The sequence below is a fragment of the Tympanuchus pallidicinctus genome, unplaced genomic scaffold (assembly GCF_026119805.1).
Source record: "Tympanuchus pallidicinctus isolate F22 unplaced genomic scaffold, pur_lepc_1.0 scaffold9, whole genome shotgun sequence".
Taxonomy (NCBI): domain Eukaryota; kingdom Metazoa; phylum Chordata; class Aves; order Galliformes; family Phasianidae; genus Tympanuchus; species Tympanuchus pallidicinctus.
This window is the reverse complement of record NW_026294813.1, coordinates 15,792,562-15,805,873: the sequence shown is the minus strand read 5'-3', so window position 1 is coordinate 15,805,873 and position 13,312 is coordinate 15,792,562. Positions and strand designations below refer to the sequence as shown.

At 49.6% G+C, this 13,312-nt stretch overlaps 2 protein-coding genes and 1 long non-coding RNA gene across 4 annotated transcripts in view; 1 reads left to right on the top strand and 2 right to left on the bottom strand.

The window, feature by feature from the left end:
• RPP25L (ribonuclease P/MRP subunit p25 like) overlaps positions 1–740 on the bottom strand; it is an 85,015-nt gene extending 84,275 nt beyond the window's left edge. For both annotated transcript variants that reach the window (XR_008203174.1, XM_052670117.1), the window contains exons 1-2: positions 659–740; positions 71–322 (exon numbers count right to left, since the gene is read on the bottom strand). The gene's annotated coding sequence lies outside the window, so the exon portion shown is untranslated. The remainder of the gene's footprint in view (positions 1–70; positions 323–658) is intronic.
• Positions 230–3,396, top strand: LOC128074356 (uncharacterized). Its single transcript, XR_008203175.1, has 3 exons — positions 230–357; positions 946–1,009; positions 1,177–3,396. It is a non-coding gene; the product is annotated as an uncharacterized LOC128074356 (long non-coding RNA).
• A 104-nt stretch (positions 3,397–3,500) lies between these two features.
• On the bottom strand, positions 3,501–10,977 carry DCTN3 (dynactin subunit 3). The gene is made up of 7 exons (XM_052670113.1): positions 10,841–10,977; positions 10,634–10,718; positions 7,087–7,173; positions 6,144–6,227; positions 5,328–5,386; positions 4,552–4,611; positions 3,501–3,917 (listed from the first exon to the last, which is right to left on the bottom strand). Exons 1-7 carry the CDS (start codon positions 10,943–10,945, stop codon positions 3,828–3,830), a joined length of 570 nt encoding a protein of 189 aa, XP_052526073.1. The 5' UTR covers positions 10,946–10,977; the 3' UTR covers positions 3,501–3,827.
• Between the last annotated feature and the right edge of the window lie 2,335 nt (positions 10,978–13,312).

Here is a 13,312-nt window from a genome sequence, read left to right as displayed (position 1 = left end):
AATCTGAGGCTGCCATTGGCACGATTTCAGCCTCACTGACCACGAGAAAAGTCTCAGCACCTCCACGCACCTGCAGCTGAGAAATTTCTAAACGCTGTGCAAAGGACTTCTTCCTCCAATTACATGTAATCTTTTCTCCAAAGGGCACCGTCAGGTTTTGGCACCCAGACAAGGCAGATACAAACTATCCACCAGAATACCCCGGATGTGCAGAAGTGCAAAGGGAAGCGGTCATTTCTAGCACAGGCAGCCTAGGCACCGGTCAGCAACATGAACGCTGGGGTCATTGGGAATGAGCAGCGCAGGTTCAGCTGGCGGAATCCTGGGGAAAAGCAAAGAACAAACGAAAGAGTTCAGGTAAGTGGGCCCACGCTTTCCCCCCCTTTGGGCCTGTAGTCACGCCCGGCTCCCGGACAGGCCCACCGCACGCACGGCGATACGGCCGCGGAAGGGCGGGGGCCAAAGAGAGGCTGGAGGAGGCTGAGCCCCACAGGGCCAGTCCTGCAGGCCGGCCGCCGCGCGGGGAAGAAGCACGGGGCGGGAAAAAGTCCCGCGGTGAACGGGAGTCCATGTCCGGATGCGCTCTGCAGGCTCCGGGCTGCAGGACGGGCCCGACGCAGCCGGGCTGAGCCTGGGAGCAACCGGGAACCGCGCTCACCTACCGGCGGCGCCGCACCGCGCCCCTCGCCGCAAAATGGCAGCCACCACGAGATGTGCGCGTGCGCTGGGACTGAAGGGCGGTGCCCCGCTTACGCTCCGGCTCCTGATTGGACGTGGAGTCCAGGTGGGCGTGACGGAATGGTGATGTCAGGCCCGGCCGAGCTGAGGTCAGGGAGGTGGATCCGCGTCCCCCAGAGCGGGAGTTTGAGGACGGGGTGATACGGGGCCGTGGGACGCGGAACCCACTGCGCGGGAGCCTCATGTGCCACGTTCCTATGCCCGCAGGCTGGCAGACAACGCTTGCGACTGAGGAGATGGTGGCGGCGAGGAGCAGCAGCACTGCAGTCAGGTGAGTCTCCTGTGGATCAGCGCCAAGCCCCACGCTTGCCCTGATGCATGCCAGGCAGTGCTGGGCCCATTAGAGGAGCCCAGCCCTGGACTGGGAACTGGCACGCTTCAGGTCGGCCAGATGGGCCAAGGGCGTCCCTGGGCTCAGGCCCCCTCCCTATTTTGCAGGTGCTGACAGAGATGTGTGGGCCTTGGTGTTCCTGCTCCATCTGCAGCTGCTGTAGCAAAGCTGACCAGGAGCTGCAGCAGCTGGTGCCTGAGCACGTGGGCACTCTGGGCCCTGACTTTTGGAAGACAGCCTGGAGGGACCTGACAGAGCTGGTAGCGCCTGTCCTGCTGCAGCTCCCCCAGTGCCCAGAGCGCTACCAGAAGAAATGATGACAACTCCCTGACTGCAAAGAGGAGCCCCAGGAAGGATGGTGCCCAGCCACACTGCTCAGTCTCTAAGGAGTGAAAGAGTATATAAAGAACTCAGCATTAACGTGGCACAGAAAAGCATCGAAGTGCATCTGGGCACCCTGTCCAAACAGCTACAGTGTTTCAAGGAGCAAGCAGGGAGACTGCGGTGCCTCCCTGTCCTAAACTCACCCAGCCAGGGCAGTCCTAGTCATTGCTGCAGCACAGGATGAACTCCTGTCTGCAGGCAACCTCCTCAGGAAAGAAAGGCTGAGACAGTGAGGGGATGTCAACATCACCAAGACATCCCAGAATGTGCTGGTGCCAGGACCAGCACAGCTGCTGATACTCCAGAATGTGGAGCTGAACTAGGAGTTCAACAAGTGGGTATTGCAGGGCCTGGGGCAGAATACTTCTACCACTGACAAGAGCTGTGTAGGGGTCACTGGAATGCTCCTCAGGAAGAGAGTATACAGAGAGATCCTGAAAGTCTCTGGTGCAACCACGACTGAGATTCAGGGCTCTAAGGCACACACGAGCCAGTGACTGCCCCTCTGTCCAGCCATCGGTGAGGGGGAAGACTGATCTGTGCCTGGAGGTAAAGCTTCAGAGATTCCTTAGAGCAGTACGGCAGTCCACTGAACAGCTGCAGTGCCCATGGCCACCTTGGCATGCCAATCTCTTCCTCATCAATAGGAAACACCGCCTGCAGCCAGCTCTTATCACACAGCAGCAGCTTGGGGAACCCTCCACCTGCTCAGCTGCATGTAGGGCAGCAGGATTCAGCTCAGTGCCCATCTGCTTCCCCAGCTGTAAGGCCACATTCCTGCCTGTGAAGCAGTGCTGTGGAAGGAGGGCTCTGCCAGCATCTAAATGACTGCTCCATCAGAAGCAGCTGGCGCTGAGGCATGCCCCAAAGGAACTAAGGAAACAAGTGATGGCACCATAGGAAAAGCAGATGAAAGAGCACCCAGAGCACCCACTTCAAAGAAATAAAGTGACTTGTACGGATGAGTTGGGCTGAAGAGCTCTCATATCCTGCATTGCTCACTGGCAGACGTATTGGTGATGGAGGTGTGACTTTCAGCTCTGAGATTCACACAGAGGGTGGTGATACACTGGAACAGGTTGCCCAAGGAGGTTGTGGATGCCCCATCCCTGGAGGCATTCAAGGCCAGGCTGGATGTGGCTCTGGGCAGTCTGGTATAGTGGCTGGCGACCCTGCACATAGCAGGGGCTTGGAACTAGATGATCATTGTGGTCCTTTTCAACCCAGGCCATTCTATGATTCTATGAGGGAAGTGTACTACTCCTTGTACAGGAGGACAAGGTGATGAGAGTTAGATGAGGATTAGTCAAGGAGAACCAGCTATTCCTCCTGGAACTCCTTTGGCTCACCTTCAGCTGGGCATGCCACGAGGCAGCCTGGGACTCTCAGCAACTCATCTGGAGGCAAAGCACCAAGCTCAGTGCCACATCTTTGACCAAAGGGGGCTTTGGGCTCCCACAGTGTCAGCAAGAGGCCAGCATCCCCTTCTACAAGCAGTGATCTGTGTGGTACATAGTCGCTCCTTTGGCTCACCTTCACCTGTGACCCAGGTGTCAGATCTGCCTGGCTTCCAGCCTACCTTGTATAACACACACATCACCCCTTCACTGTCATATTTTCTACAAGCCACACAGGATGGTTTAGGAGCTGCTGGCTTCACAAAGGCATATGCTCACACTAAGAAAGTGGACAAATCCCATGCTCCAGCCAGAACAGGCAGGGGGCAGCAAATGCCTCTTTGCCAATAAGAAAGGACTGGCTGGGGCTCTGACTCACTTTTTGCCATTCTAGTAAGCAGAGGAAGGACGTAGGCCAGGGTCACTTGCTCCTCCCAGTCTCCAGGAGTTCCCATTTTCACTGTCGCACAACAAGACACCAGCAGTCACCCCAGGAAGGGACACGCAGATGACTGCTTCCAGTTCACGCTAGGCATAACATTGCCTTATGAGACATCAGCCGTGGGCAGTTGGCAGCACATGGATCTGCCTGAGTTTAACCAGGCATTCTGTGCCACTCATGCATTCAGGGTAGGAAGAGACAAGCCAGGTAGTGTATTAGAGCTTTACTATGATCCACAATAAGAGCAAAAAGGGATTTTTAAAGTACGTTACCAGCTTGAAAACATAAAAATGCAAGACAGCATATTATTAAGAGAAAACTATATGCAAACAGTGGCATATTGACAGCGCAGCTTTGATTAAGGACCACAAAGCCAGGGTGCCCCCACGAGCCTGTGTCATCATTTGTAGCATACTCACGGTGAGTATAAAGATGCTGAGGCAAGAGGATGCAAGCAGCTGCTGCAGTCTCTCCTGAGTAACTCAAGGCCAGCAGGGTCGTAAGACCTTGGCTCTTTGCCCTCCCAGCTTTGCCATCACTCTGCTGTGGGTTTCACTTCACTGGCTGCTTCCAGCTGTGTTAGTATTTCATTCCACTGGACAAACTGCTTGGAGAGAAGCAGAGTCTGGATATTCTTCTTAAGGAAAGAGAAGTGAAAACTTCAAGGAGGAAACAGTATAGCCAGAGCAGCCCTCATCAGCCTGACAGCACTGATATAAAACCAATTCCTTGACAGAGAAAAAGGTGAAGGAAACTGGATGTATACTACATAGACTCAAACCAAGTACACACCAATGGGTATCCAGAAGCCACTTCCAAACACTGCACAGCTCTGCAAATTAAAGGTCTTCCTTCAGAGAAAAGCAGAGCTCCCCCACCCACTGTAGTTCAGGATGCGTTCCAGCACTGGGATGAGAATGAGCTGCTGCAAGGCTCTGGCAGGTCACAGGCACATTCAAATGACATGCTAGCTCCTTTGTGCCACGCCACACTGTAAGCAGATCCAGCAAAAAAGCTTTGTCTCACAAGCAACATCCTGCCCTTCCTGTCTCAGATAGGCAGTTCTGTCTCTCAGCACTGTATCAGGACTCCACTCCTGAGGTAAGTATAATGAAAGGAACACAAGCATCACTACACCAGAAAAGGTACTGGCTATTAAACCTAAGGCTGGACATTGCCTGCTTCCAGCTACCTGATAGGACAAGGTGGCCCAACAGACAGGTGCGCAGTTCAGTCCAAGGCACCAGCTAAAAGGATACTGTCTTGTTGTAGTTTTCCAAGAGCATCTTGACTTCATCAGTAAACTGCTCACACTGCTCCTGCAAAAAACAGTGCCTCAATGAGTAAGCAGTAAATAAGTTAAAGGACATCTGTAATTCCAGGCAACACGAGGGAAACCCTGTCCAAGGCTAGTACCAAAACTGAAACTCAGGCCCTGGCTGTGACCACTCACCGTGGCTGAAAGAGTTTCCATAGTTGTAGTAAAAATTATGAAGAAACACCCATGCTCACACAGTGCAAGAGCACCCATGCTAGCACTGGTGCGTGCTCTTTCTTAGCATCCGTGCTTTCCTTGCCTCAGAAGGAAAACATAAGAAGGGGGACATTAAGTGCTGCCCAGGCTACACCCTCCCACCTCATGGGGTACTCAAATGGGGAAGGAAAGAGACAAAGTGACAGCATTAACAGCCTTCTAGAGACTGGGACACTGAAGAAGTGCAACATTTCAGTGTTCCAGTGAAAAGCAGAACAGCAGCTGGTTAAACACACTGCTGCTTACTAAGAGGTGCTCAAACCTCCATTTTGAGCAGCTTATGGTAGGTAAAAAGCTTTTCCAACTCAAAGTCAAATGTTAGTAATCCTAGGTATCTCCCCCAAAAGTTCTTAAACTTTTTTTTTTTTCTTGCTGCAGTTTTAAAGGTGTGGTATAAATGATAATTCAAATAGCTGCAGATACAAGGGTATCATCAGTACACCCACTATCAAATGCTTCCTTCTTCTGGCTAGTGAAGACAGTCATGAACATTCACACTACCTGTTGCTGTATCTGGATTTGAGAGAGTCGCTGTAGTTTGGCTGCATGTTCAGGAGCCGCTGAAAGCACAAAAATCCATTTTGCTTGTTTTACATCATGAAGGATTAATTATTAAAAAAAAAAAGAACATTGCTTCTCCAAGGGCATGTCATAGCAAAATTCTGCTCAGTGAATTCAAGTGCTCCATTCCAAAAACGTTTTTTACACAATTAAAAAAAGCCAACTAACAGAAAAACCCACATAGCTACACTGCACACTAAATAACAGGTTTATTTGCTAACTACTTGAGTTAGGGTGAGTTAGCAGATGCTTGCATTGAGGGAGTAAACAATTAGATGAACACTGTAGTAAACATTAAAAGAAACATCTCTGCCTACACAAGGAACACTGATGTTCTGGATATAAGACAGCACATAAGCAGAACCCAGGAGAGTCACCAGAGCCTGGGGATTGCACATAGTGCTTAGTCATAGTTTCTCACCCTTTGCCAAGCCACTGCCTCCAACCTCTTTACTGAACTACACAGTCACCTCCCTGACCCCTTGGTGCAGTGGTCACATTCCCACCCCAGGTGTGCTTGGTAACAGCTAAGACATTCAGCAGTGCTCTGTTAGACACTGCACACTTTCTAGACATGGAACATAAGAGCAACGTGAGGCAGGAGCAGATATACCACTGTGTTTACCACAGTATACCACTACTTTATTGACACTAAGTCGTGTGCTCAGCTGTTCTCAAGTCTGAGGCTCACAAAAAAATGAACAGCACAGACAACAGCTTGGAGGATAGCATTTGCAACTGAGATACCTGGCGTACCTTGGATACTGGCACTGTCTAAGATGGGCTCAAGGTTCTTCACCTGCTCCAGGAGGGCTACTCGGGAAGGTAGAGCCTGTTCCTCTGATCAGGGAGAGATAATAAGGAATATTAGGAAATAAAAATAGAGTTTTAGCTTCTCACAAATACTGGTGCATTAGTGTGTATGAATCTGTTTTCTAAACCATTTACACACAACACACCAGAGAACAGCTTGGCAAATACAGAAAACAAAACTCATAGCCAAAGCTAGAGTAAAGGCATGAAAGTCTCTGACAACAGACTTGGAAGTTCCCAAGTTAAAGGAGCTCTTAAACAGGTCAGCTATAGCCCCACCCCAAAAAAGGACTTATTCCTACTCCAAATGATGACCAGCTGGAACTGCCACTCACACTCCAGCTCCTTTTTTCCAGTTATTTACCTCTACAAAAAAAGAGCTTGCTTATGATTTCATTCAGCCTTTTTTGTTGTTCACGAGTACATTCTCATTCATGATAACTTAAGTCAGAAGTATCTCCACGAAAATTAATTCACTATAACCAAGATAAGGCTGAACCAAGTTATTTGGGGGCAAAGGAGAATAAAGCTAGAAGGTATTTAATATATACTCAAAATCCTCCTGTTTTTCTTACAGTCCTCAGAGTATTTAAAAAAAGGGTGAAGAATGCTATTCAAGCTCCATCTTTTTCTTTTCAGCCTTGTTAATTTATGGATAAATTGATCTATAGTTAGATCAGAAGAGATAAAATGACAGCATGGACATGCGCAGAGGAGCACAATGGGGGGACAGACATCCTCATAGAAATCACATTTTAGTTAGCTCTAAAGAGGTTTGCTTTTTCACAACTTTATAACTAAACAAAGTAACTCAACCCAATCCAGCACATGCAAAATACAGCTTCGGCAGTGCTAAAAACCTGTTTCCTTTCATTTTAAGCCATACCTGCCAAGATGAACTCCAGCTTCCAAGTGTCTGGAACAGCCATTCTGTCAATGTACAGAGGGTCTAGGTATTTTATTACATCTTCAACTAAAGCAAAAGATAGGTTTGAAGACACAAAGTAAGAAAGATGTTACTGCTTTTACAAGTGGAATTCCCCATGGCACTGCATCACACAAGGCTGCTTTGTAAACACCCTACATTTAGTGCTATTTTTATTCAGATTCACCAATGTTTGCAGCACTTGATGACAAATGACTTTGGAAAGCCTTGGCCAAGAACTTATAAATGACTCAGGCCCAAATAACTGCTCTGTTACAGACATCTCCATCACTTACTTTTTGTTTAGCTAACAATACCAATTAAATCTGCTTCTTCCTGCCCTTGATACAAAAACCAGAGGACTCTCCCTCACTGTGGTTCCTAAAATGATTTACAAATGTACTGTACTGTTTTCACACCTAACACTCATCACAGCCTTGGACCACACCGGCCGTCCCAGTGCTGCTCCCATGGTGCCAGGCCATGATTCTTGGCCGTGAAAAAGCTCTATGGGACGAACCACAGCTCTGTGTTCACAGTTGATGCCCCTGGCTTAGAGAAGGCTCTGCAGACATGATCAGCAGTACTGGGATGGCATCTCTAGTGCTTCCACCACACACAAAAGGGAGAGATGATCTGGTGAGTGGTTGCTCTCAACCCACAAGAGCTCAGGCCCTAGAAGTCCTCCAGACGCGTATTGTGCATGGCTATGTAAAGCAAAAAGTGGGTTGCAGCAGCCTTTTCTCCACTCCCAGCAGCTCACTGGAAGAATCACATTACAGACCAAATTGAAGTGACATTCTGCAAGTTTAAATCCAAGGCTTTCAAGTTTGGGGCATGTGTGAATTAGATAACAAAAAGTATTTATTTCATAAAATAACAAGCAGTTACCAGTCTATGAAACACCATTATAATTTCGGTGATGTTTGAATCCCCACATCCTAAAATTAATCATAGAATTATTAAGGTTGAAAAGATCATTAGGGTCATTTAATTCAACCATCAATCCATCGCCAGCATGCCTGCTAACTGATGTTCCTCATTGCCACATCTCTCTTAAACACCCCCAGGAATGGTGATTCCACCATTTCCCTGGGCAGCCTGTTCCTACACCTTACCACTCTTTCAGAGAATTTTTTCCTAACATTTAATCCAAACTTTCCCAGCACAACTTGAGGCCATTATCTCTCATCCCACTGCTGATTACTTGGGAGAAAATACCGATCCCTGTCTCGCTGTGACATCCTTTTAAGGAGCTGTAGAGAGCTACAAGGTCTCCCCTGAACCTTCTCTTCTCCAGACTAAACAATCCTTTCAAGACTGAAAGACTAAACAAGTCTTTCAGCTGACGCTCATAAGACTTGCATTCCAGAATCTTCACAGTTTTGTCGCCCTTCTCTGGGCACACTCCAGTGACTTGATGTCTTTGTTGTAGTGAGGGGCCCAAAACTGAACACAATACTCATGGCATGGCCTCACCAGCACTGGGGACAGTGGGACAATCACTTACCCAGTTCTGCTGAATACACTGTTTCTGATACAAGCAAGCATACTGTTGCCCTTGGCAACCTGGGCACACTGCTGGCTCATGTTCAGCCAGCTATCAACTATCATCCACAGATCCTTTTGCACCAGGCAGCTTTGCAGCCGCTCTCCCCCAAAGCCTGTGGTGCTGCATGGGACTGTTCTGAACAAAGTGAAGGACCTGGCACTTGGGCTTCTTGAACTTCAATTCATCTTAGCCTTAGCCCAGCAATCCAGCCTTTCCAGATCTCTCTGCAAAGCCTTCCTATGCTCAACATTTCCTCCCATTTTGGTGTCATCTGCAAACTTACAGAGTGTGCACTCAATCCCCTGCTCCAGATCATCAGTAAAGATATTAGACCAGACTGGCCCCAGTCGTGACCCCCTGGAACATCACTCCTGACCAGTTGCCAGCTAAATTTAACTCCATTCACCATCATTTTCTGGCCCAGCCATCCAGCCAGATTTTTACACAGAGAAGGGCACACCTGTTTAAGCCACAGGCTGTCAGCTTCTCTAGTAGAATACTGTGGGAGACACTATCAAAGGCTTTGCTAGAGTCTGAGCAGAGTACGCCCATAGCCTTTCTCTCATCTACCAGGCAGATTACCTGGTCATAGGAGATCAGGTTAGTGAAGTACATTCTGCCTTTCGTGAACTCATGTTGGCTTGTGATCTCCTGGTTATCCCACACGCGCTGTGTAATCAGACTCAAAGACAATCTGCTCCATAACTTTCCTCGGTACTAAGGCCAGTCTGACAGGCAGTTTTCCAGATGCTTCTTCTAAAATTTCTTCTAGGAAGGTGCCACAAGTCTCCAGTGCCGTACAGATCCAAGCACATTTCAGTTTCTCATAACGTCCTGCCTGTCAGGAGTGCTGAGGGGACACAAGTTGTTGGGAGGGAACAGAGCCAGAATAGCTGACCTTATCATTACCAGCTCTGAAATGTAGAGAAATGAAACACTACTTAACGTAGAGAGCCACCCCACTACCTCTCCTTCCTAGCCTCTCTCTTCTGAAGAGCTTACAAACCTTCATTGCAGCACTCCAGTTACAAGGGCCATTGTACCACATCTCAGTGATAGCAACCATGTCATAGTTCTCCTGTCACACAATGGCTTCTAGCTCCTGCTTCTTGCCCATGCTATGTGCATCAATGTAGATGCACTTCAACTGAAGTATTGCTCTCAGTCCTAGCTCTGATATGCTGCACCTAAGCTCATTTCTAATGAGCCTGGTTTTGCTCCCTCACTCCCTTCAAACCTAGTTTAAAGCCATCTCAGTGAACTCCATCAACCAGGCTTTTCGCCCTTTGAGGCAGGTGGATCTCATCTGTCACCCAGTAAGCCTAGTGCTGAATAAACTGACCCATAAAAAAAAACAAAACAAAAACAACATTCCACCAATTGGCAACAGCCACAAAGCCACATGTCAATCACATGAGTTCTCCTGATCCTCTCAGTATTTTGCCCTATTACTGAAAGAATTGAGGAAAGTGACTGTTTACAAGGTTGGATAGTGATAGAACAAGGGGGAATAGTTTTAAACTGAGACGGGGAGGTTTAGGTGAAGTTTTTCCACACAAAGGGTGGTCACACTGGAACAGGTTGCCCAAGAAAGTTGTGGATGTCCCATCCCTGGAAACATTCAAGGTCAGACTGGATGTGGCTCTGGGCATCTTGGTCTGGTGGTTGGTGACCCTGCACACAGCAGGGGAGCTGAAACAAGATGATCATTGTGGTCCTTTTCAACTCAGGTCATTCTATGATTCTACAAAAACACTACCTGAGCTCCCACCCCTTTAACTAACCACCACAACGCCCTGAAGACCAGCAAACAGATAACTTTCTCATTTGCTTCTAGGCAAAACGTGCCGAACCAGAACCACAAAGGAGCCAGCTGAGCCCCAAGAAGAGGATGTGGGCTCACAACATGCATCACTGCCACCTTTCTGCACGACCCCAGCACAGCAGCCCACTCACTTTTCTTAAACAGGATCTTGATCCTCTCCCTCTTGCCGGCGATGTTGTTCAATGCCACCTGCACCTTGACGAGCTCATCGGCCACCTGCAGAGGGAACGGACCCGTCAGCCACCAGCGAGCCACGAGGCCCGTGGCCGGGCTGTGGAGCGGCCTCTGCGGGAGGATCCCCAACGGACTGTTGGAGGGGATAAGAACGGAACCCCGACCTTTAGTGGCTCGCAGGCGCCGACTCCCATGCGCTGCTCCAATTCCTCCAGCCGCCAGTGTAGCTGCTGTAAAGCTGCCATCTCCGCCGCCATCTTCGCCGCCATCTTGCCGCCGCACCGGAAGCTGCTCGGCTTCACTTCCGACTCGCCCCGCCCGGGTTACGCCCCGTTGCCATGGCGGCGCGTTGCTAAGGGAGGCCGTTTCCGTGGCGACGGACAGCCCAGGGCGGGCTGAGGGCTGCGGGGCTGCGCCGAGCCCCCCGGAGACAGCGGGGCGGTCGATGCTGATTTGCACTGCAGAGAGAGGCGTGCGGGTCTCGCGGCATCCGGGCGGTCGATGGATGCTTCATTCCTGCGAGGTCCTTCGGGCGAGAGGCACTCGGGTATGTTAAAAGCAACGGAGCAATGGCGGGACCAGAGGATGCACGGCCTTTGAAATCCAGGAGCTGCCTCGGGCTTTCCCTCAGGCCCCGACCTGCCCGCATTCACCTTCCTCCCATCGACCACAGCCACGCAATGAGGGGCTGGTGAAGGCAGCAGCTGTCCCCAGCCCACCTGCACTCACAGCCATAGAAACCTCTTGAAGGGCTGAGATGGATGCATGGCAGCAGAGCCACCACAGACGGAGGATTCCCTGGCTGCAAAGCGATTGGTTCTGGAGACCCCAGAGCATCTTTCTGTGCCTCTCATAGAATCGTACAATCACAGAATCATAGAATCGCTCAGGTTGGAAAAGACCTTAAAGATCATCAAGTCCAACCAGCACATAACCGTGCTACCCTATCTCTCACAACCCTCTGCTAAATCATGTCCGTGAGCACCACATCCGAACAGCTTTTAAACACATCCAGGGATGGTGACTCAACCACTTCCCTGGGGAGCCTATTCCAGTGCTTAACAACCCTTTCTGTTAGGAAGTGTTTCCTGATATCCAACCTAAACCTCCCCTGGCACAACTTGAGGCCATTTCCCTTCATCCTGTCACTTGTCACCAGTGAGAAGACACCAACCCCACTCTCACTGAAAGCATCTTTCAGATATTGGAAGAGAGCAATAAGGTCTCCCGTCAGCCTCCTCTTCTCCAGACTAAACAGCCCCAGTTCCTTCAGTCTCTCCTCATAGGGCACATTCTCCAAGCCCTTTACCAGCCTTGTTGCCCTTCTTTGGACCTGCTCCAGCACCTCCATGTCCTTTCTGTACTGAGGTGCCCAAAACTGAACACAGCCCTTGAGGTGAGGCCTTGCCAGTGCCAAGTACAGGGGCAGGATGACTTCCCTAGTCCTGCTCACCACCACTCCTCATACAAGCCAGGATGCCACTGGCCTTCTTGGCCACTTGGGCACACTGCTGGCTCATGTTCAGCCAACTGCCCACCAGTACCCCAAGGTCCCTTTCTGTCAGGCAGCTTTCCAGCCACCCCTCCCTGAGTCTGTGCAGTTGCCTGGGGCTGTGACTGAACTGCCCCTGAGCTGTGACTAAACTGCAGGCCTTGACACTTGACCCTACTGAAACTACAGTTTACATTGGCCCATTGATCCAGTCTATCCAGGTCTCTCTGTAGTGCCTTTCTCCCCTCAGGCAGATCAACACTCCCTCCCAACATGGTGTCACCTGCAAACTTACTGAGGGTGCATTCAGTCCCCTGATCAGGATCCTTAACAAAGATGTTAAATAGGAGTGGACCCACACTGAGCTCTGGGGGATACCACTCATTACCAGCCAAAAACTGGATTTAACTCCACTGACCACAACTCTTTGGACCTAGCCATCCAGCCAGTGTTTGACCCAGTGGAGCGTATGCTCATCCAAACCATGGACAGCCAGCTTCTCCATGAGGATGTGGGGGACAGTGTCAAAGGCTTTACTGAAATCCTGGTACCACATCGACAGCCTTACCTTCATCCACTAAGCTGAGAGTATGGGACTGCTTTGTCACCAGAGAGACCCGGAGTGGTTAATCCAGGCCTGTCTTTTAGGTCAAAGCCATCTGCTAATAGGAAGTACTTCATCAGCATTGCCAGCAATGCCAGTGATGGCTGCAGTTTGAGAGCAAAGCTATGAAAAAGCTTTGTCCTTCTACAGGACTGCTCTGAAAGCAATGCCTCCTATTTTATTCTGCTGACCTGCAATATCATAGGCTGATGTTGATGGTATGGCTGTGGAGACTGAACTTTCCCAACAGTATCCTGTTACATTTTGTTGCCATGTGACAGATGGCAGCAGAGGCAGCAGTTTGATAAAATGTTGTCTGACACGGGAGTGTGTATGAAGAAAAGATGTGTCACTGAATTCCTTCCTGCAGAAACAATTGCATTCACTGACATTCATCAACACTTGCTGAACATTTATGGAGAACAAACAGCAGATGTGAGCTGGTAGGTGGTGTGTTTCAACAGTGGGTGACAGTGGCAGTGTGTCACCTCTGCTCATACAGATAGTTACAAAAGCAGCATGCAGGCTCTTGTTCATTGC

Coding starts and splice junctions, on each gene's coding strand:
- DCTN3 (XM_052670113.1), bottom strand. CDS start 10,945: ATGGCGGCGAAGATGGCGGCGGAGATGGCAGCTTTACAGCAGCTACAC. Junction 10,719..10,840: donor GCGCCTGCGAGCCACTAAAG/GTCGGGGTTCCG, acceptor TTCCCTCTGCAG/GTGGCCGATGAGCTCGTCAA. Junction 3,918..4,551: donor TGGAAAACTACAACAAGACA/GTATCCTTTTAG, acceptor AAGAATATCCAG/ACTCTGCTTCTCTCCAAGCA.